Source organism: Cephus cinctus, unplaced genomic scaffold (genome assembly GCF_000341935.2).
Source record: "Cephus cinctus unplaced genomic scaffold, Ccin1 Ccin1_scaffold0407, whole genome shotgun sequence".
Classification (NCBI taxonomy): domain Eukaryota; kingdom Metazoa; phylum Arthropoda; class Insecta; order Hymenoptera; family Cephidae; genus Cephus; species Cephus cinctus.
The window spans coordinates 412754-436902 of NW_014333091.1; the positions used below are offsets into that span (position 1 = coordinate 412754).

The 24149-nt window shown below is 48.3% G+C and overlaps 1 protein-coding gene across 1 annotated transcript; it reads right to left on the reverse strand.

Moving 5' to 3' along the window:
• Positions 1-23823, reverse strand: LOC107267531 (alpha-2B adrenergic receptor). The gene is made up of 3 exons (XM_015739370.2): positions 19239-23823; positions 6749-7135; positions 1-6626 (listed from the first exon to the last, which is right to left on the reverse strand). Exons 1-3 carry the CDS (start codon positions 20799-20801, stop codon positions 5943-5945), a joined length of 2634 nt encoding a protein of 877 aa, XP_015594856.2. The 5' UTR covers positions 20802-23823; the 3' UTR covers positions 1-5942.
• Positions 23824-24149: the final 326 nt, after the last annotated feature.

The following is a 24149-nucleotide window of genomic DNA, read 5'->3' on the forward strand; positions in this document are numbered from 1 at the left end:
TTTTTTTTTGCCACGCATAGACGGACACTCGAGCAGACGGTGCGTACGAAACTTACGAAGATGTTGCTTTATCTAATTGACGCGACGTGTATCGCGTCAGAAAACCATATTCCACACGTTCTTCCCTTCGCTTCTATCTTATCCCTATTTCAACCTCAAGCATACACGTGCACCACAATCACTCACGCACGCACGCGCAAACGTGCGCACGTTCGCTCGTCACGCCTTTTTTTTTTAAGAATTTTTGATTCTCTCTCCTTCTTTTTCTTACTTCTCTCTCTCTCTCTCTCTCTCTCTCTCTCTCTCTCTCTCTCTCTCTCCCTCTCTCCCTCGACCCATCTCGTCACGTCTGATGCAGGTTCCACTGTTGGATTAGACTTATAAAAATTATTATCGCTGTTACGGAGCTACGTACTACATGCACACGTGGTATATCGAATTACGCAATTGCATGCTCGACGTTCCACAGACGTTCGGATCGACATTTCGAGACGACGTGAGTTTGTTTCGTTTCGAGATTTCGCAAGGGATATACTGAAGAAACTGCTGGAGCGAAAGGAAGACGCGTGTGACGTTATCGAAAATTGTGGCGGATTGGAGCCGTGCTCGAGCAAAAAGAAAAGAAAAAAATAGACGCGACGCCTCGTTGGGGTCGGATAATGTCTAGACTGAACAGTCGCAGTTTCCCATTCTTATGGGATATTCTTCTTTTTTTCCATTATTTTTTTTTTCCGTTCCCACTTGCTTCATTTATTCACGCGTTCAGTGTCTCTCCTCGTTTCGCGCGCTTTGACAAATTCGTTTCTACTTCGTTTTATTATCTCACGCCCATCCTGCGACTTTCCTGTCTACTTATTTCCTCGGCCTCCTCGACGTCGAAGCTTCTTCTTCTTTTGACGCTTCCTGACGTCTCTGTCGGCCATCAACGCGTTATTAATTATTACGGCCTCAGCATTCGAGCGAACGCGGACGATACACGTCGTGGAAAGAATGGAAGACTTTTGTAGATTAAACTTGACGTAAAATGAACCGCGCCAATCTAATGTTGAAACGGAGCGTTCGTGTGGCCTAACTGTATAGTGTGCGTGAGATGCGTGAGGTGCGTGCGGTGTTGTGCGTGCATGGAAATATGATTGGGTGGCGATTAACCAAAGTGTTGGTTAATAAAACGGATTCGCGGTCGTCCGTAAGGAATCGCTCGACAATTCCATAAGATATATTATAGTCAGCAATCCTCTTTTCAACACCGCTGGACGACAATGCGTCTCCAGCCTGAGAAATGGCGGCGGTCACGTTTCTCTCTTGTCTGTCGTAAGGAAAGGAAAAAAATAAATAAAAAGGAGAAAATAAGCAGAAGAAGGAAGAATAAGAAAAGCCAGGAGCTAGCGGCTGCTGATGGACTTTCTCGAGCGTTCGTTGGCCCCTGGTTTGCTTTTGCAGGGCCGAGGCCCTCGGGAGACCCGGGACTGCGAGAAAATACGAGCCAACATTTTTTATTCGAATAGCAAGTACGCTGACTGCGACTGTAACGAGGATTGTGGAAAAGGAAGCGAAGGTAAAGAGGAATGGAGAGATGGTGTCGAGTGGTGTGGAAAATGGAGAGCGAAAATGAAAAGGAGAGCGGAAAGTCAAGTAGAAGAGTGATGGCTGTAGGATGGATCGTTGTAAAAAAAGTAATTGCTATATGGCGGACCAAATGTAGAGGAAAATACAGAAAGAGGATCGATGAGCAACCCGACTGGTATAATGGTACACAAAAAATCAGTTAACTCCGGCCCTTACGTTCTTTAAAAAAAAAAAAAAAAAAAAAAAAATTCAAGTAGCTCCTTTCTCCAAAAATTGTCATTTTTCGGAAGACGTAATTTCAATTCGCTCGCAAATCAATTCGATAAGATGCTACGGTAGATATGTATCCATATAACATACCCGCTCACGTACTTTCCATTTACCAAGATACCCCATAATGTGCTCATTCGCGTACAAGAAATCCGTGAATACCGTGAAAGCAGCAATCCCTATTTGAACACGCTTATTTGTCGGCTGCACAAATAGGTTGCTTGTGGCTATGGCAGCAGCCAAGTAGTACTACGGGATAACTTGACTATAGAAATGAACAGATAGCCACGTTGCTAAGTAGCTAAGTAGATAAATAGCTAAACTGGCCAGGCAGGCATGGTACGTAGGCATGTAGGTAGCTAGATCAGTAGGCAGGCAGGCAGGCGTTCAGGCATGCAGCTGGGTAGATAAATAGCCAAGTATCTAGGTAGGTTGCTCTGTTAGATATAACAAGGGGGAGAAGCTTCTTCGTGCTACGATGTGGTCGAGGAAAATGTGTGTTCGATTGTTCGTGCATTGTTCGGTAGGAAGATGGTAGGTATAAGGTAGGTATAGGTGGTGCAAGGAACGCCAGGGAGTTCCACCTCCAGCCTTCGGTCTAAACTGGACGAGCCTCGAGAATTCTGCTTCGCCCAGAGACGGAGAGAGAAGCTGAAGACACACGTTGGAGGTTCAATAAGTTTGAGGTTAGTCCTGGCGACGATGTTCGACCTCCGACTCGAGGAGGGCCAATCCTAACCTTACATTTGAGAAAAGTTCAGCTACCATCCTCCACGATTGGCAAAGTCGGAAGTGTATTTTTCATTGTTGTTATTGTTGTTATTGTTGTTGTTGTTGTTTCCTCTCGCTCTTCGTGTGTCGAAACTCTTATTTTCTTAAAATTAGATGTTGCATGTATATATGTATATTGCTCGTGCGTGTATCGGTGTGTCGTTCGAAGGGAGACGGTGTGCGTGTGTACAAGTGTCGTCGCTATTGTCTTCTAGAACTCTCGTTAAACTAGCTTAGTCTTAATCGCAAAGTCGTACTTAAGCGCTACGCTACTACTTAAGTCGTGCCGAGTTGGAACTTCCGGTATCCATGTTAAATCGGGCGAATCACTTTTTTTTTACATTCGATCTACTTATACTTCCTCTTTCATTCTGTATATATATATATATTTTTTATCACTTGTAACAGACAATCAACGCTATTAGACAATAGGACTTCGTATTAATAATACTGATAATAATAGTAATAATGTTCATAATAATAGTCAATATATAATATATATGTATATAGATTCCTTTGAGTAATAATACAAGTTCGTAATAGTCGATCGGTATTAATACGATTTACAATACGATAATTAATATCATAAATTTCTCTCTCTCTCTCTCTCTCTCTCTCTCTCTCTCTCTCTCTCTCTCTTTCTCTTGTTTTTCTCTCGCGCGCTCTCTTTATCCCTATCCGTCTATCTATTCCTTTCTCTCGTAACTGTTCTCTTCTTTGTTTTTGTCGGCCATGTTGTGTTTTGTCAATCTCAACACACCTTGAAAGCGTTTTAGTGATATCACAGTGATTTCATTGCTCCAATATTATCGATAGAATTTGTCAGTCGACAATTCGTGTCTTGAAAATCCGATGAATTTCACTCAAGTTCTTTTTGTGCTCTTGCTCCTTTATCTAATCGTAATCAAATTGTACAGTTACAGTACGCTGAATGCGCTTCTTTCGTGTCCTAACATAATCGAGAGTACTTCACGGCTCTTGTTCACGAATTTCAATAGTGTTTTCGAAATTAGCGAAACTCATCCGATCATCGAAACACGAATCAAGCGATCGGCGACAAATGGAAATGATAACGTCAATCAATAGATTCCTACGGCGAATTTAATCGATAATACGTTTATATATATATATATATATATATATATGTATATATATGTATATGTATGTATATGTATGTATGTATTTATATTTATATATAATTATGCGTGTATCCTCTGTGTCCTGTGTGTCTGTCTTCTTGTATTCGCATTGTTGCTTTCCGTGTCCTATATGTACGTATTCATACGATTGAATGAGTAATATCTCGATGAAATAGTAATAAACGTAGGATGAAGAAGACGTTACATCTCGTATTTTAAATTCTTGTAAATTCCTATCCCTAGATACAATGTAACCGTAGGGGTGTAGCTAAACGATTAAGTTGGGTTCTTGTTAATTATTAGTTGGAAAGGGTGTCTACGTGTCACGTTGACAACGGACGACTGGGGAAATGGAGGAGTCGACGGATGTATCGGTTGGATCAACGAGTGATTAATTGGCTACTTGGGATTGGATAACGTTCTGGGGACACATAGAGATTCGAAAATTTCGCAAAAATTTCGTCGTCTAAGACAAAGAATGGTACACGTAATTGGAATCACGTATTGTTTTTCTTTTTTTCTTCTTCTTCTCATCTCGTCTTACCCTTTAGTTGCTTAATCTTAACGCTCTAATTCACTTAACTTTATTGAGACTTTTATACTTGTATATCCCACCTATCTCTCGTGCTACTTTAATAAAGAGACGTGCGTAAATTGCTCGCGCGCGTGCGCATACGATGCTTGGGTTTTTCTACTTTTTTTTTTCTTCTCCTTTCGTTCCCAACAAGGCAACGAGGCGACGAGACTTACTGGACCAACTTTCCTCCATTCACTTCTATTTTTCTTTCATTACGTCAAGCCACGGATCTCTCGGCTTCTTTTCCTCTTCGTCCTCGTTCGGTCTTCCGGCTTAGCCAGAATAGCCTACGTCCCCTTTGATTTGCCGAACGACGCACCCGGAACGTTCCGATCGCCCGAGTAGATTTTTACTTGAATCGCATAAAACTCATCCGAGACTCAAGGAACGCGCTGATATTTGATCAGGGATCTCGATATCGAATAAGAGGGACCTTTTCGCGTGACGTACTTAGCCAGTTTGTATTTTCCCGCCTGCTTCCTTCGAATCCTATTGGCCCGAATGGCTCGGCTTACTCTCATTGGCCGAATGACGTCACGTACTCTCATGCTCAAAATGCTCATCGATTTACCTAAAGGAGATGACGCCATGGCGGTACGCGCGTATTTACGTGTCTCTATGCGAGTCTACGCGAGGAACCTGAATCTCCAAATATGTAAAATGGCGACAGGAGTGTCCTCACTTTTTACGTGTGCACATAAGTACTTTTAGGCGATTGTCAAACGTCGAGAATGTCGTTCGTGCACCTCGTTTCGTTGCGTTATATTTGTTACCCGCGTCGTTATCGATGCGCGTGTACACATTGATCGCTTGATTATCGATTTATTGAAATTCGAATGAATATCCATTGACGGATCGGCAACGCACGATCCTTATACAACCTATGCGTTTAGTAGGAAACTTTTTGCTCATCTTATTTGTCAACGATTTTTAGATTTTCTTTTTAGTTTGAATATATCAGCGGATTGTCTTGTCGTGTAGTTATTTATTTTAATAGGTATACGATAAAAGGGATAGGACAATAATACTATACATACGTATTCGTCTATCGCGTACGTTCTTTCGAACGTTTTTTCTTTTTTCTTTCTTTTTTCTTTTTTTTTTCTTTTTTTTTTCTGGTAGCTGCTATTTCAATAGCCATTTAATTGCCATTGACTATCCTTATCAATTCTTAAAACAGATAATGGACACCTCCTTCCACTTTGATTGTATGTAATAATGAGATTTCTCGTTGCGCTTATCTTCCTTATTCCTTCCTTCTTATTAACCTTACCGCGTACGTGCAGTCACACACCCAGTTTCATACAGTCATTCGATACTCGCATTCCATAGCATTCGTACTCAACGAAGAGAAAAGGAAGAAGTGGAAGATTTAACAATAGAAGAAGAAGAATAAGTAGTGGTAGGTAGTAAAAGTAGATTCAACAATAACAACAGAGCAGCAGGAGCGGGGCAGGAGCCAGGAAGTAGAGCGGGAGCAATAGCAGCAACAACAACATCAGCCTATGCCCGTTGATATGCCTTGGCTACGCGAAATATATATAACGGGTGTATCCGTCTCTTGAAATTCTTCGCGAAATCAGTTTATCCAGTTGTCTGTAATTATTCGTTGGCTGAAGTCACTTAAAAAGTATTCGTCGGAAGGCTCGGCGAAAGTCCTTATTGAAAACCGTGTAGATGACGGGATTGAGGGCAGAGTTCATGTAACCGAGCCAGAAGACTATCACGAAGACGGGGCCGGGTATGGCGAGGCTGGGGAAGAGGGGCTTCACTATGTAAAGGAAGAAGAAGGGAAGCCAACAGGCAATGAAGCTGCCCATTATGAGACCAAGGATCAGGGTGGCACGCTTCTCCTTTTTACGTGCTAGGCGCCGCTTCTCCCGTTCCGGATCTCGAGGCTTGACGGGCTTCGCCACTTCGATGGAGGATCCCATGGGGGTTATACCTTCGGAACCTCCACGAGGAGAATGTCCAGATTTGGTGGCTCCGGCACCACCTCCCTTGGCTCCTTGGTCCCGCTTCAACTTCCCGATGGCTTTGCGCCCGAAGATCGGCTGGCACAGACGCAACTTCAGTGGCTTCACGACGGCGCATCTCGAGACGACGCCACTGTCCGACGAAGACGGGTCGAACTCACTGACCATGTCGACGTCGATGCCGACGCTCGGCGCTCTGCATCTCATAGGGATGCTGCTCTGGCCCGACGCTGATGTCGAGGATGACGCTGAAGCTTCATCCTCGGCTCCGTTCACCGACAAGGTCGCCCTGAGCGCGTTCTTCTGCATCGGCATCGGTATGCTTACCTGTGTGATCCGATCAGAGATTCTCGTTTATTTTCATGCGTATCGTAATCCTCTCTCTTTGTTCTTCTACTTTCTACTTTACTACTTACGATTAACGTCGCGACTGCGGTACCGACTCTTACCTTGAGTGTGTCTTTTTCTTCAAGCGGAAGACTCGGCGAACCACCTGGGGGCTCCGCTTCGGAGGTGCTGACGTCACTGGCAAAGTCGCACGTCACTATCGGTATCTGAACCGGCTGATTCTCAATGGTGGCTACGTTCTCCATTAGCGCTCTTCCAGGCGTCCTTTCAATATCCACCGCTGACATGTTCTGAGTGAAACTTGTTTGCCGGATATTCGGCGACTGTGCGGGAGCCACTGGTCGTGGTCGTGGTTGCTTCCTGATGCCTCGTCGGGCCCGTGCCTTCGCCGCGAAATAAATACGGATGTAGACGAAGACCATTATACAGGAGGGGATGTAAAAGCTGCCCAGGGCCGAGTAAAGCACGTATCCAATGTCCTCGGACAGCTGCAATAAAAAAGAAGCCATTTTATCAATCGTCGTTTCATACCAATTTTATTTCACCATTCTACTGTACACGCTCCTTCGCTGTGGGAAATTCCCATTATCAACGCTGCGCACTTTGGCTACCCTTGCGAATTCATGAAGCTATGAATGGCCGGCTGAAATATGCTTTGCCGTTCCTGCACATGCCACTAGCCCAATAATATAAAAGCCATTTCGACAGAAGGCGAAAAGCTCTCGAACGAGTCCGGCCCGCGGGCAGAACCGTGGATAGGGTAGAAAGGCAGAAAGGCAGCAAACCAGCCGACCAGCCGACCGAGCTATTTCCTCAAAGAAAGGGGAAAAAATCGATCCTTCGGTGGAATAAGGCGAATCGGTGCTAGCGATCCTTGCGTTATGCCTGACAATGCCCGCACGCTTCAGGCGCGCCTTAGTACACGAGTCAGTGCGATGCACGTATATACAGATAGAGGTCTTTTTGCCAACGAGCTCATTTTTTTGTGATATTCAAAGTGGAGTAAGAACAGTGGTAGAGGACGGGACTCTCTGACGTTGGAGAATGAAGCAATAGGTTCAAGATAAATGTGCGTGAGTAACTGTCGGTTTTCAGGGAATCTACGTTGTAACCGAGATCGTCAGGGAGATCTTTCAATTAGGCGTAGACCTAGGGAAATGCGAAAGGTGTGGGAGAAAGTACGAGCGACACGTAACATTTACGAGGCATCTAGCAAATAGCAGCTAGCACGTTTCGCGGAGCTTCTTCAATTAAGTTTAACGGAGCCGAAAAAGCTTCGCGTTTCGGCCTGAAGCTAAGAGCCGTACGGTGACCCAATTACATCCTGTGCTTCACTCCTATCCGCTTCCTCGAGAAATCTCGACGAAGGAAAGGGCTCCCTTTCCTTCTTTCCTTCTTTCTCTCCTTCTCTCGCCCACTTCGCATTTCTTCAATGCCTATCGCGCCGCTCAGCAATTCGAGAACTCAACGATTCGACTACTGCCTACTCCACAAGGTCTAAACCGTCATTATTCCAATTCTCACCGAATCCTCCAGCGTTTCTCCAAATAGGAGTTTTCTAGGTAATACTCGACCCTGTGTACTCTATCGCCACCCACTGCGCTTCGAATAAATGTCTTCTCGTATTTATGGGAATCCGCTCGATCGTTTTTCCTCTCAGGTCTCGCCAGCCTCTTAAAACTCTCGTGCCAGATCCTTTGTCTCGGCGATATCGCCCAGATGGATCGACTCTCGTTTTTCCAATAATCACCTCCGCCTTTCCAATGGTCCTCACGTCCGAACGGACGTATCTACCACCCAACTGCCTCGTCTCATCCGCCAGCGGATCTACGTTTTTACGCCTCCTCCCTTCGATCCTTCCTTTCCTCTCCCGTTCCTGCTTTTCTCGGTTTTTCACTTGAATCCATCGTTTCGCACACGTCCGCCTTTCCCTTCACGTTCTCCTTTGATGGCACCCCTCCTCCGGCGTGCTGAGTACAGCAGTCTTTTAGCAGCGGAACCATCAAAGTGGACGAAGCGAGCTCTCGCCAAGCTGCCATTCAAGATGGATTTTTACGAACTTCCGTCAAGGTAACGAGGTTATCGAGAAGAAGCGATGGGTGCTGCTGGTTGCGTCTCGGCATCCCAAGCTCAGCTCGGCTCAGGAACCTCACCAACCCCCGAAGCCCCCGCAGTCTCCGGAGCTCAGGGCTGCCGAGACGGATATCCCAGGGAATAGGTTAGACACCAAGAGAATAGAACTGGAGTTCCTAGAGTTTCTAGAGTCGAGGGAAGTGCTTGCAGAGCGAACACCCTTTCGTATTCCCGACAATAAGCCAACCATTTTTAACCAGTAAGCCTCCGGGCCAGAGAAAGAACTGTCGTTCCTGCTGCAACTTCAGCCTTGTCCATCCCTCAGGACAATCCTAAGGATATACGGATAAATCCCCTACTCAACTAAGTTTTCAACTGGAGCGGCATTCCCACGATACCAAGACCATTCATATTTCTTTTTCAAGAATCCAACATGCTTTTCCTTCCTCGCTCGTTCGCCTCTCGTTCGCCTCTCGTTCGTTCAGCGTCCTTCTTACTCGTGTCCTTAGCGCCCCGGGGGTTGGTATGTACATTGTGCATTTGCAAAGTGCAAGAGGTCCAGCAGCGTGAAGAGTTATTGCGGAGAATTATATAAATTCTAAGCAGCCAGGGCAAGTGGCGAGCCGTGCGAAGAGCACTGAGAAAATTCAGCCTCGGATTTCACGTGGCAGGACCTTCCAAGGTGCTCCTGGCGTCTAGTGGCAGCCCCGTGTGCCAGCGAGGTTCATTATTTCAGGTGTCTCCTTACGAATCGCCCACGGGTTCTTCGTACCAGCCTTATAGACGCGCATGTACAATTGTACATGTCTACGTGTCTACATATATACAATTATACATACGTTTAGCAGGCAGCACGTGCGCGAGAATGCTAGAAAAAGCAGGAGCCGCCAGAAGTCGTATAAAGTGACAGGCGGACAATCGTATCGCCCTAAGTGGAATAGGTAGAAGTTAACGACACTCTGACGTTTCGACGTCTCGACGCTTCCGTCGAAGGGACATGGTTTCACGTCAAGATGGGAGCCTCGACTACTCTTGATTGTCGTTAGCTTGCTGGCGAAGACGCCGTTACGGGTTCGAGAATCCCTTACTTTCCCTCTTTCGCCTGATTTTCTTTTGTGCTTCTTCGCCGAACCGTTTCTACTATCATTAGGCTGTTGGACGTCGAAGGAGACTCTCCCTCCGTACGAATAAATGGGTCCATTCGCTTGTGACAAAGAGGCTGACGAAATTTCGATTGCGAGAACGGCTCGTTTCATTAAAGGTTTATGGCTTTGAATTCTCGAGACTCGATAAATAAATTATACACAGCGTTCAGCTCTCCTAGTTCTACACGGTGGGTATTGCTGTATATCGTAAGAGCTTTTATACGATCGATCCGTAAAAGTATAGGAATAATTTTTTGCAGATTTTCCATCTCTCCTTAGCACCGTCTCGAGAAGGAATAGTTCGCCGCTAACATAGAGGGAACCGCGAACGAGATAGAGAGAATTTCTATTTGGCGGCGTTTGAAGGAGATTCGGATGGTCGGAGATTCGCTGCGAGAGAGACGGGAGATGAGAGAAAAAAGTTGAAAAAGGAAAGCAAGTTAATATCACGGGACGGGGACGGCTCCTCGACGATGTAAGCTGGATGCGAATGCAGCCTCGCGAGATATTTGCTCTTACCGGCGTCGCGGCGCCTCCAGTGAAATTCAATTCACTAAGAATTTCAAGGCGCGCTTGTGTGTGCGCGTTTGGGTGTTATGGCGTTCGCGAGTATATGGAGCTGTCCGGGTTATCTTGAGATGATCCTAATAAAAAATAAAGGAGAGCGGTAAGGACAGATGGAAAAAAAAGAGAGAAAATAGGAAAAGCCAAAGAAACCACCTCGCGACGTAAATGACGTTGCGCTTGGTTTCCTTTATGCGCTCTCAATGTAAATAACCAAGTAACGTCCCGGATTAAAATGCAGTTTTAACATGGGTAAACGAGCCTTTTAATCTCGCTCGAACTCTGCTCCTCAACTCGACGCTCTTCCTGCGAATGAAGTACGCTGCGAAACGCCCCGGCGACACAATCGAATCAAACGTTCGTATATGTATTACCCGTCGTGCACCAGGTTGAACCGAAGCGCGCATGCGCAGTCGCGCGCCGTCGTCTTTCGGTTTGCTTTCGAATTGATTCTTCCGACCGATCAGTTTCCCGCCGTTCCTCCACCCTTGGCCACCCTTTGCCACCCTTTGCCATCACCCACGTCATTACCGTCAATGAATCTGTACTCCATTACGTCAGTCAGTCAAGCTATTTGTCCTGTCTTAGCCTCTATCTCGGGCTGTTTTCTTTTCTTGTATTCTTTTTCTATTACTCTCAATCTTCCTCCGGAGCTCATCTCGTCTCAGGAGGAGCCGAAGGGACACGAGGAAACGAAGATGTAAGCAGGTTCTTTCGCGGGCAATCTCTTTTGCGCACTTTTATATCTCTGAGATCTCTCCCAGGGGTTTCGCCCGCACCAGGCACGACCATTCTTCTATTCTTTCAAGTAAATCCTCCTGTGTCCTATCCACGGTAGACGAGGAAGACTATCTCAAAGTCCTTGTCGTTCTTCTCCCTCCAGCATCCCTCTCTCTATACCACCTACCGGTACTCCAGCTACATCGTCCGCTGCGACTATAGTCTGCTAAGTGGGCAAACTTTTTGAGTACGTTTCCTACGCGATCCTCAACTCCGGTCTAGTTGGTCCAGATACTCCTCCTGTCTCTTCTTAACGGTAAACGTTGCTGTAGTTGTGGATAAAGTTCTCCTCGACCTCCATGATATAGCTATATATACGTATACCTATATACGTGTACCATAGTACAGAAGAATGAAATAGGATGACGGAGACCAGGCGGAAATTGTACAGAGAAGATGGTTCATTTGAGATAATTCGAATGATGGGAGGCTGCGCTGCGGTGGATCTCGAATTTTCTAACGTTACCGCATTTCTCTCCGGCCGCCAATAGATCGTTGCCCTCTTATTTTCCTCGCGCCGCATCAGCCCTTCCTCTTAATTTTATCCTCGAACGAGCAAACTGCCCTATTTCCTAAACTGAGCCCTCCACGACTTCTGATGACTGCTGACAACCGTCATTTTTTTTTTTTTTCATTTTCCTCTCGCTTGATATCACTACCGTACCGCTATGCGGCCACTAGGATCGTCGTTATTCTTCCAAATTGCCTTCGTTCCGCCGGGACAATGTACATACATATACGTATACGGAGAACGGCCATGTCAAGGGTCATGGGTTATGGGTTGTGGCTTTTCAGGTTACGAGTTACGGTTTACGGTTTACGGTATACGACTTGCCGGGATCATAAATAGATAATGCAGAATACAGGAAACGAGCGTCTTTTCTTCTTCTTGAGGATTATCGCCAGTAGAATCGACGATCGGTCTCCCAGTTTCCATATCGTTTCTCATCCGCTCCGATTCGTTTTATCCTCCTTTGTTATTGTTCTCGTATTTCGTAGCGGACTTAGCAATACAAATGCAATGCGAAATGCGACATGCGAAAACCTCGTCAGAGGCGAAGCTTTGCTCGCGCTGACCAGCGGTTCCCATTGCGTTTGGCAAACGGCTCATTTCCGGGCTGGCTTCCGCATCCGTTTCCCTTTGCCATTTACCGTTTCCGTTTTTGATGCTCGTTACCGATTCAGAAGCTGCATCTCATCCTCGCACACGCTTCAACTTGTGTTCCAATTGCGATACATTTATCCCCAGGATTGGATTATTCGAAATATCTCGGGAGTCAGATATTTGCTCGAAATCGTGAAGCTCAGCCGATGGTATCTAGCCAGATCGATGATCCTTGACTGAATTTTCATAGGCAACCAATACGCAACTGACGAACCGATCAGCATCCTAGCAACCGACTCCCCATTGTATCCTATTTATGGGTGACGAAGGGCTACGAAATATGTACAAAGAAAATGAGCAGGCTTCCTAGTGGTTTACGGGTGGTTTACGGCCAGTTTACGGTTCGTGCTCTGGCAATCAGGTGTATCGTGGCGTGGCGCGGCACGGTGTGGCACGGCGTATCGCAGGTACCCTGTGTGCTTAGGGGCTTAGACGAGGCGAGGTTCGGGAGGAGACCGGAGGTGCAGGCGCTGGATAGTGGAGCTGAAGTCGAAGCGTCCTCGGCGAAAAAAGCGAAAAGCTCACCGTGAAAAAGTATATGGAAGAGAGTTAATAAAAAAGAAAGAAAGGAAAAAACCATGAAAGTTTTGCACAGTGTATTTCTGTAACACGTATATAAGCGATGAACGGATGAATGAGGGGACGACTGAAGGGCCCGAGTGGCGAATGGGTGAATCGTGAAGGATGAAGGGTGAACGTTGACGCGCTACGAGTATAAATTTTCCGAGATGCTACGAACGGCGACTGGCTGACTGGGCTGACTTAACCGTAAATCCGGTTAGCACAGCTTTGACTGGTCGACTTTTTCTCGATTCTCCTTACTCCTCCGCAGAATCTTTGCTCTTCCTGCTCCGGTCCTTCTGCTCGCAATGCTCCTCCTCCTCCTCCTCCTCCTCCTCGACCTTCTCTTATTCGTTATCCTCGTCCCCCTTCTCGGCTTGGTTCTGCCTTTGGGTTTTTCCCGCGAATCGCAAAACTCCATTATCCCAGTCTCCATCTCTGGAGCTTCTACGTAGACTATAAATTTTCATCCACGCTGGACCATTTTCTCGTATTCCTTTGACTGTTTCTCTTCGTCTCGTTATACCGTCGCTGCTTCCATTTACGTTAGTTCTCGTGACGTAGCATGGCGCGTCTCGAGTGTCTCCAGTGTCTCCCATGTACTTTAGCCAGGGTTCGTAATTAGTCAAGGAGAGACTGGTGCGACCCGACAGTCTCCCGGTATCCATTGAGCTATCATTCTCCTTGTTATCGCGCCTGTCGATCAACCGATCCTTCTTGGCTATCGATCGCTTCTGCTCCCATTTTTCCCATCTCTACACCGAGAGAAACGTGTAAATTGCGCTTTGTCAAACGGGGAGACGGTCTACGAGACTCCAGAAGGGACGATGCTGAGTATACCGTCAAGACGGATGATCCGTCTCGACGGACCGAATTACTTCTCAATCGCGATGAAAGTGTAATTCGTCAGCACAGGCTCTCTTTCGGTCTCTCTCTCGCTCTCTCTATCTCTCTCTCGCTCTCTCTCTCTCTCTCTCTCAGTCTCGTGCTAATCATTCCTTTGTCGCCTCTTTCCTTTGACCCTTTAATTTTCCGTATCCCTGATTTCCAGTCTCCTTGTATCGCATCTCTCTGAATATATTCGGCTGCTTCTGAACACGTCTGCACAAAGTGACCTGAATCACACTGCTAAAAATGACGCCTGGTATATGACATTGATTGGGGAATCGATCGACGAACGTCCAATCGAAATTCAAACTCAGAGTTGAAATTGTATTCGGAAGATATCTCTCGGCAGGGCCCTATTGGAATTCGATTGGTTGCGGAATACGATAGGCTACGCTGCTATGTCCGATTGGAATGCTGCTGTCTCTCGGATAATTCGTAGACTCGAGCCAAACGCAGCTCCGACCTCGTGTCGAGGTGAACGAGGTCGGTAAGACGAAGTGATTCTGTTGGATTCTGGAAACTAGGAAGTTACAAGGTCCTACGAAAGTGCCGCCATAACTACAAGGAGCAGTTTATTAATGTGCCCATAAAGCGACTGTAAAGCAAATGGCCACACCCTCGTGCCATTGCGAAACTACGTGTTATCTATTGATGTAATCACTTGGATGTTCCCAATGGAGCTCGAATGATGCTATTCCTGGGAAATCGGGGTAGTTGATAAATGAGTGTCATAGAAGAAGAAGAAGAAGAAGTCCAGAAACAGGTGTCTGTGTCGCCATTACACTTGCTCTATATGGGCATAGTTTTCCCCGACATAGGATTTTTCGCCTTTACGGTTTAACACTTCCGGAAGTCGGCAATGTAGGAAGGGTGCTGGATGCTGATGCTGGTTCTGGGTGTTGCTCGTGTTGCTGGTGTTGCTCTGGCTGTGGTGCTGGTGGCGACGGTGGCGGCAATGGCGGCGTGTGCGCGTTCGCATCGATGGAACTTTCGGGAAAGGAGAAGAGCGAATTGGTACAGTTTCGCGCGTGCGGCGTTCGCTCGTTCGATACGCCGGGAACACGTTGGATACATTTAATACGTTTGATACGTTGGACACACTGATTGCGCTGGTTGCGCTGAATGGACATCAGCAGCCCACGGTCGGCCAGTCGAAGCCAAAATAATGCCCTTTGCACCATCATCGCTCTCGCACCTCCCTTCGAGCTAATGCGTCCCGACGCGTCGTTACGCTCTTTTCTCTCTCAATGGCCCCGGATATCGCACGCACACAGAAATCCCAGGAGTCAGGTAGAGCACATCGGTCTCAGAACCTTCGGAAGCCCTGCCACCCTTAGGACTATCACACCCCAGAGTCCTGATCGAACTCGATTCGCTCGAGCAGGAGCCCAGGGTGGGTATAAGATTCATTCGCAAGAGTGAATCAATGCAATTTCCGGGTGTACCATCAACCATTACATTTTGAATTTATTTCCTTCTGCGGAGGAAGCAACGATCCAGTGCGTATTCCTTTCGGTATATAGAGAGCCACTGGCCGGCATAGCGAATAACCTGGATACCGTGATTAAATTCAAGAGATTATTTTCAACGAGAATTCGCATGACAATCGGCTCATTGATGCGTTCCAAGAAATACGATATCTAGATAAATGTAATCGAATTTGAATATCTATTCTTCTTCTGCACTTATTCTTAGTGGTATAAGATATTCATGAGTTGGTCGAGTGAATCTTATAGAACGAGAAGTTGAGTAAAGGCCAACTGAGGTTTGACAGAACACCGGAAGACAGCGATCGGAAATAGTCACGAGACTCGGGACAATGGCATCGACCCTGCTGAACCTTTTACGTGTATAATTACTATAGCGGAATATAGTAGTAGAGTTGACCGTGAAGCAGGACGGTTCGAGGAAGAGAGTACACGGCTGACTGGTTGCCGTCGGAGCTATCCGATGAAGATTCTGCTAAAATCGAGTACGTCGCTGAACTCGACATCGGACGATCGTACCTCTTCAGGAATGCCAGATATTAAAATACCAGAAGATCCCGTACACTCATCCATCTTCATGGGATCTAGCGCCACTATGCTCTATGGATGCTTCTGCCCACTCCGTCTTATATCCTCCCCCTCCAATTATTCGTGTCTTTATCAATTTCCTCGTTAGTCTCTCACCTTTATCGGTTATCGTGAATTTTATGAGAACCGGAGATTATACAAGAAAGTAGTATCAGAATGTGCCAGCGTCAGCGTTCGTTATCGTGCCAGAGTCTAGGTCCATAGAAGCCCATATGGTATGTCATGCTATCCTACGGGACCTCATACTGTCCTTTCAAGGAATTTCACAACTGGGGAAAATCTCGAGACGAACGATATCTCTTGGAGGAACAGCGCTCCCGTGGGATCGATTTTTCCGTCTGCTGCCAATAATGTCCCACCTTCAAATCCGGGCTGGAAAATTGAGCCCGTTCCTCGGTCAAGTCTTCCCTCCATCTATCTACCCCTTCCCTGTTGATGCGCAATAGAAAATAAGAGCAACAATAGGAAATCAAGATGATTAAATTTCCTGGGGAATATTATTCAACATAAAGTTATATATTATCGCAGTACTTATCGCACAGGAGGATCTCTCGGCGTGGGAATGAGCGTATCGATCGGTCGATCCATTGATCGGTCCAGGGATCGGTCGAACGTTTAGCCTGGTACCAGGGTGCCGAGGAGAAAGGAAGTTGTGGCATAGATTGATGCGCTCTGGTGTCTCGTACCTTCGCTAGTCAGCTAGCCAATGGTAGTTCAGCTTGGGGCTGTCTGTCATATACTTGACGTATTACGTATGGGGTGGGTTCATTACTTGGCAGTGCTAGGTCACTTTTGTTGCTCTATATACCGGAGCCTCGGGAACCAAGGGATCCTAGGACGAAGGACAGGACCCGAAGGCGGGATGTGCCTGTATTCACAGATAAGGTAGAAACTGTATCATGGACCTGATAAGGGGTTTCAAGAGGAACGTATAGAGCATCGGGTTGGCCAGGAAGCAACCATCCCCATTGGCGCCGGTTCACGGCGTGGCGTTTTGTGCTCGTGAAATTGATCGTGGAAAAGCATCCTTGTCGGTTCTTGCCACCTAACTGCTTTTGTCTTTCTCTCTCTCTCTCTCTCTCTCTCTCTCTCTCTCTCTCTCTTTCTCTCTCTCTCACTCATAGGAGGAACCTCGCACTGTACGAAAATGGCGGTGTTCTTTCAATCGTCGCGGTGTGTTGGTTTTGTTTTTTGACCGACTGTCACAATAATGAGTTCGCAGAGTTGGCAGGATCGTCATCGGAGTTAGGCATTTACAGAGTTGTCCAAGCATCCCTTGTAACGCGTCACATTACCCTGTGGCTGTTCCTGGCGTCGCTCCCGCAGGAAAAGTAAGAGAACGAGACAGTTCATTAATCTTCGTCCCTCGAAAAGTCGTAAGGAGTCTCAGCGGTCAGCCATCCCAGCGACGCACCGACACCGAGGTCTTTCGAAGGACTTTAGATTGGTTGAATTAAAATTGAAATCGAGGGCGACCAGAGACCTATGGTGGCCCCGTTCCGTGCGGGCGTCGCGACGACCTGACTGGCTAAGCGAAATCCGATAATCGCCTTGCGAATATACATTGGATAATTTCCAGGGATAAAAAAAAAAGAAAGTCAGTCCCAGAGCGAGGAAAGTCCTGACGGCGATTCCGTATGAGGAATTCTCGTCGTGGGTGGTTTCCATCGTGGCGACGCCAGGAGTCGCGACAAAGAGGGTCGTTGTGGGGATACACACGAAGCGCGAAAGATTGGCTGACATACCAGGTCAGAGTTTTCGCGTCCCAGGTCAAATTCCGATCCAGCTCCTGAAAATGCCTCTGTCTCCTCTGCCTTCAGCCGACCCAACCCCCCACGCTCGACCCCAACCACAGAGCCGCAGTCCCAGTTTGAACCTTCAACCCCCAAACGGCAAGCGGTAACAGGCGTCCTCCGTGCGAGCGCGCTGCGCATCCTCGGGAGGGAGCGTCGCCGATTAAACCAAGCGGATAAGAGAATAAAAGAATGAAAGAATGGAAGAATGAAGAGACGGAGAAGCGCTGGAACGAGGCACGTGTCACTGAAATGTGAAACGGCTGGAAACCTCCAGACTCCAGGACGAAAGCTGCGGCTACAGGAGGGAAGCGAGTGGGATTTTCGCATATCGCGCAGTCCAAGAGGAAGCTTGCTGGAAGCTTCGAGGTCGTCTTGTGGGCGAGGAGAGGAAACAGCAAAAGTTCGGAGGTTGACTCCGGAGCTTACGAGACTACTTGCCTTCCGAGACGTGGGAGGCGATTCTGCTGCGCAAAGACGTTCCCGGGAAATGGGCCAAATTTGTATGCGAAGCAGATCGCGGTCTGCTTTCGCGTATTCAGACCGCGGCCAAGCATGGTTTTATTAAAAACACCCCTTATATGACAAAGTGCAACCTATGCCACACTGGCACCCCTCCTAAGTTCTCATGGGCCATCGCCCTCTGGGATTCACTTCAATGCCTTTTGTTTGAAATTTTTAATAAAGCGTCACTCCTCCCCGCTTCGACGTCATTATCAACGGCAAACATGTCTCTACATTCGCCCGGCAATACGAGTGCTTATTATCTCTACAGAGTCTTATCCTCTGCCTTTCCAGCATCCTCGGAGACAATAGCAAATAGTATACGTATCGATTAATATTGAGACTCGAGTATAATATTGAATGGGATGAATTTTAAAGCTGAAAATCTCTTTTCCCGATCGCTGGAAGTAATTTCGAGTAAAGAAATAGGGGAAACTCATGGGTCTTTAATCTCTCGAGTCCCGAGTGCGAAGTATATTGGGCACGCACTGTGGAAGTTCCGAGCTGAGCGCGTGCCATCGTTGCTCCGAGGCTGATTAGAATTCGAACTGCGCAACTAAACCACCGACCCGATGTTCTCGATCGAACCTAACTTCCTCTTTCTCTCTCTCTCTCTCTCTCTCTCTCTCTCTCTCTCTCTCTCTCTCTCTCTCTCTCTCTCTCCCCCCTTCAATTTTCGCGCTCGACTCAACACACTCCGGCTCACTTTACTCCCTTTATTCTAGCCGTACGTGCTGCATTGGACGTTTCGTACATTGCGAAAAGTCGTTAGCGCCCCCCCTCCCCCCCACCCCCTGCAGGAATACATTGCGAGCGCTTCTTCTCTTCCTCACTCTATAGGATTGCACGTCACTTCCTGAGTAGCTTCGCTCAACAGAAGGGAGAATACAGCTGGACACGTGGAACGGCAAGCGTGTCTCCGTGTGCCGTGTATTCATGGATCCCTGTTCAATGGATAAATGTGTTGTGGCAATGCTCTCTTTTGAGAGGTCGAAGCAGAATGGAGGAGGAATCGGAGTAGGATCTACAGGTGGAGGACTTACCTTGCACTTGGGATACTTCTCCTCGGGAGTAGGTCGCTTCCAGCCAAGGAGGGGCGGGATGCAGACGAGGGCTGAGAGTAGCCAGACGAGGGCTATCATCAGCGCCGCCCTGGCCGGGGTCCGCTTCTTCAGATAATCAACGGCCTGCGTGATGCTCCAGAACCTATCGAGGCTGATCAAGCACAAGTTCATGATGCTCGCCGTACAGAGGAGCACGTCCATCGCGGAGTATATGTCGCACCACCAGTAGCCGAATATCCAGTAGCCCATTATCTCGTTGGCCAATGAGAAGGGCATTATCACGAGGCCTAGAAAGAAGTCGGCGACTGCGAGGCTCGCTATGAACCAATTTTGAATGTTCTTCAAGGCCTTCTCGGTCGCGATAGCTATTATCACGAGCATGTTCCCAACGACTATCACGATCATCAGGAGGGTCACGACGATCGAGGCGAGGACGATATGAGGCAGGCTGTATCCCGAGGGGTACATTCCCTCCCCGAGGACGAGGTACGTCTCGTTGTAGAGGCTGCCGTTCCACGAAAAGAAGCTCTCGTTGAAGGAGCTGTTGAACGACGAGCCAAAATCCTCCATCATCTCCTCGAAACCGAAGAGGAGCTCACCTTCGGCGGCGTGGCTCCCCATCGCACCTCCGCCACCTTCGTTGCCGCCGTTACCGACGATACCGCCACCGTGGCTGAGTCCACTTGCGCTACCGGCACCACCGCCGCCACCACTTCCTCCGGCGACCCTGGCGACCCTGCCGATCTCGCCGATCTCACCGATCTCACCGACGCGTCCCCTGCTCCCCCCGCTTCCCCCGTTGGCACTATTTGAACCTCCTCGGTCTCCGCCACTGACACTGCCACCGCCACTGCCACTAGCACTGGCTTCCCTCGCTCTTCCGCCACCGCCACCGTCGCCGCTGCCAGCGCTAGCACCAATACCGCCGCCGCCGCCGCCGCCACTAGCACCGGCACCGGCCACGTTGTTGGAAACGCTACCGTCTCCGCCACTTCCACCTCCAGTCACCCTTGCTGCACTGCCAACTGCACCGGCGGTACTTCCAACAGGTCCTCCGCCAGGTCGAACGCCGCTGCTGCTGCCTTCGCAGGTTCCACCACGGCCGCGGTCGCCGCCAACGGCAGCACCACATCCATCGGCACGAGCAGCTGCAATTGTTGGCTTTCCAATTGACCCGGATGTCGCAGCGATTATATTAACTCCAGTACCACGGCTACCGAATGTGCGTCGAGTCTCTGCGACTCTGGCTCCCAGCTCGCCGACACCCTTTACAGCTGGATCTCCAATTCCAGTTTGAAATCCAGTACCGTTATTGCCACGGCTGGAGACGAGTCCTCCTCTCTCGCTGCCGTCGCCGTCGCTTACTCCGCCGATAGTCGCACCGGCACCTCTGCCAATGGAGATAAGGCTCACAGTATCAGCACCAGCACCGCCGACGACGCCGATGTCGCCGACGACCCCGCCCCACGTCATACGCCCCTCGAAGATGCTTGCCGAAGCGAAATTAGCAGCGCCCTTGATTGTGGTGCCGAAGCTCGGCATGCCCGCACCCTTCGACCTGGCTGCCGCTATCGGCTCTTGCTCCCCGAACCCAATGATTTCTGATTCTCGCAGAGGGAACTTATGGCATTCTCAATTCCTCCTGACATTTCGGGCAATCCCTTCGGCAGTAGCATTCTTCGCGATCGTCCCGTAAGAAGATCCTCCCCCTCGAGTCCCGAATCTTCATCCTTTCATGCTTCCTTCTATTCTGCTCTTCGATCCCCTCGATCCCCTCGATCGATCTCCCGGTCTTCCTACGATCTTCACATTGAACTCGAGGTCAGGGTTGACGCGTGATCGCGCTGGCTGGTGACTTCCAAGCGCTTGATGCTTGAGGTCAGAAGGTATCACGTGAACTTGTTAGGTCTTAAGGATAGGAGGAGACACTGATTGGTGAGAGGGTGGAAACGAGAATAGTCGCTAAGCTAATTCCTTAAATATTCTAATAACTTGTGGTTCAACTGGTTCGGTGGCTCCAAAGCCGACGCCGACTGATTGGACCAAATCTTTTAGAATCTGTTTTCGGCGCTTTCTAAGCGTTTAGCGTTTTACGTTTTCGCGTTTCGTGTGACGTTACACTCGAATTGCGAGAGGATTGCTCGATCATTCTCAATGAACGACACACAGTCAACGCGAAAAATTGGTCCCGCCGTTTTCTTCCCTAGATTAAGGGTCGAGGTTTACCTTAATAATATACGTAAGTAAGATGAGTGGCCTCTCCCGAGCGACGGAAGTGACGTGCTACCACGAGCATCGGCCGCGAGGAACGAAGGAACGGTAGTGAAGAGACTAAAGATCAAGGTTGGATTGGGGTTGGACTGGGTCAGGCTACGAGAAGAGTCCACGAGAATACTAGGGACATCAAAATCTTGAAATTACTACAAATATCACTGTTGACTACAGATATTTCAACTCGATGAAAATGAACTTGTCACCCTCGCACTTTTAATTATTTTACACTCTCCCGACTTCCATGAGCTTTTTCTCCTTTGTCATCGCCCTGATTCCACCGCAACAATCGTTTCCTCTTCGGCTCAAATGTCTCCTGCCCTTGAACATCCGAGCTTTTAAATACCACACGTGATCGAGCGTGCTTCCTTTATAGCCGATGACGCGTAACATGCGAAGGTAACTGGACAATGACGACTGTTAAATAAGTGATTACGCCCGAGTACACTAATCGTTCGGGTTTAATAGGTAAAAGTCTAAGCGATGAGTACCCGTACTGCTCCGACCTGCTTTTAAAAGAATTTTAGAAGGCTTTGAAATATTTAACAATATTTAAAACTACAAATGCTCGAACATATCTTTCGCGTTTTACGTTCCGTCTAGTTCGAAACGTATGTGAACGCAAATGCGAACGCGTTCGATTCTACTCTCGAGCGACAGTAGACATTAATCACATATCGTCCAGGATCCACAATCCACTATCCATGGTCCACTATACACTGTTTACTATCCACCATTCACAACCCAGAATCCATGAGCGACGGTCACTTCGCTCAGAATCGGATTACACTTCGGATCTGATTAACATTCGGATCTGAATGCGAAATTCAGTTTGATCTGCCGGCGGCAAATTGCAACTGGAACGAATATTTATATCGTTCAATCATCCTGGATAAACGCTTCCGTATTGTTGAGTGACTAAATTTCCGGTTCCTTTTCAGAGTATTCAACGCGAAGCAAGCTCAGCAGTCTGGACGTCATCGGCGATCTGGACACGATGCGGACGCTGACTTCTATCCGTACCTAAACATTCACTTTGTCCTTGACGTGAAACTGATCCTTAGGATTCTTGACTGGCAACGAAACTGGATGCTCGCAGGTAGCAAAGGACGTCATCCCGTAGGGTTTCTGACTGTAAGGATTTGGCTAGGGGTGCGCGCGTTCTCTGCTGGAAGATCTCGAGCGAGGTGTTGGCCCGGAAGCCTGTCGAGGATTTGCTCCCTTTTCCTTCTTTTCGTCGGCGACGGCCACGGCGTCTGCAAAAGCCCAGCCTCCTGGTCTGCCCCTCGGCGAATATCCAGGCGAGATACGAGGATCGGCGTCCAGCGCCGATGACGCTCTTCGCGGTAATGGTGATGCTGATGGTGGGGCTTCCGATTGATAGGGAGGGTGTCAATGACAGTGCCAACGACCGCAGCCTTCGCAGTGACAAGAATAATGATATCGATTGCTTTGAGAACGATAGCAATAATTATAGCGTTGATGGTATCGATACTGCTGATGATGCTGATGATGCTGATTGATGCTGATTGATGTTTACGTTGCAGGCTGCACCGATGGTTAGGTGCTGCTCCAAATTATGGCCCGTATTCCCTTTACGGCCGCGCCGCAGATGTGCTACCTTCCTCGAGGTTGGGAAGTCGCCAACTTCTTTGCAATTGAATTCATCGATAATTCCCCCACGATTCTGCAATTGATAGCCTGGATACTCGGAGGCTGTTGCACTCCCGTTCTTCCACTTACGGGTCAATCTTGCCAGAATCGATCAAACATTCCAGCTGGCAGATCAGCCTTCCGCCGTTACACCCTGGATCGCTTCTCTTCGCTCGAATAGGCTCTTCCGGCTCACCGAGGATGGTCACGGCGGTGGTGACGGCGACGGCAAGGCGACGTCACGGGGATCCTTTTCTTTTCAGATTCGCAGACTTCCCCGGAAGCTGAAGATTGACGATTGCGTTCGAAGGGATCGAGAGATCCGAAGGAGTCGGCAGGCAGAATGCGGCCTCGCATGTCCTCGCATGTTCCACGCGCCGCCTAAATCGCAAGTTGCACAGTTTTAAAAAGGTCCTCTCCAGCCTCTCGCGTCAACTGAACGCAGTGCTCATGGCAGCCCTGTGCTCCTGCGAAATTAAAACAGTTCTCCGGTTGCGTGCCGGAGTGCCAGGGACAAACGCACACGCACACGCGCTACGCGATCCTCGGTAGACTGCGTGGCGTGGACAGCAGCCGGATGCAGCGGCAGAGCGACGTGCGCGCGCACGCCACCCTTCTAACCATTCTAACCACCCCACCCGAGGGGACTGGACTCGAGGAGCGCGGGCGCGTGGGCGCGCTGCCAGAGATCTTTCAGGGCGGGAGGGAGGGAGGGAGGCAGAGGGAAAAGTCGAATGAAGGATAAGGCAGAACACGGCGGAGCGAGGCGCATCGACCAAATCAGCCAAAGCACTCGGAATTACAGATCGAGATAGAGCCAAAGGACGGCCGATGATTCCACTTTTTCGTCTCCGGACCACCTCACGCGTTTCGAATGTATTGAGAAAGACAAAATTTCGTAAAGGACAAGATAGAATTTCAAAATATTGAAATTCAAAGATAAAGTGAATCTGAATAAGAAGAAGT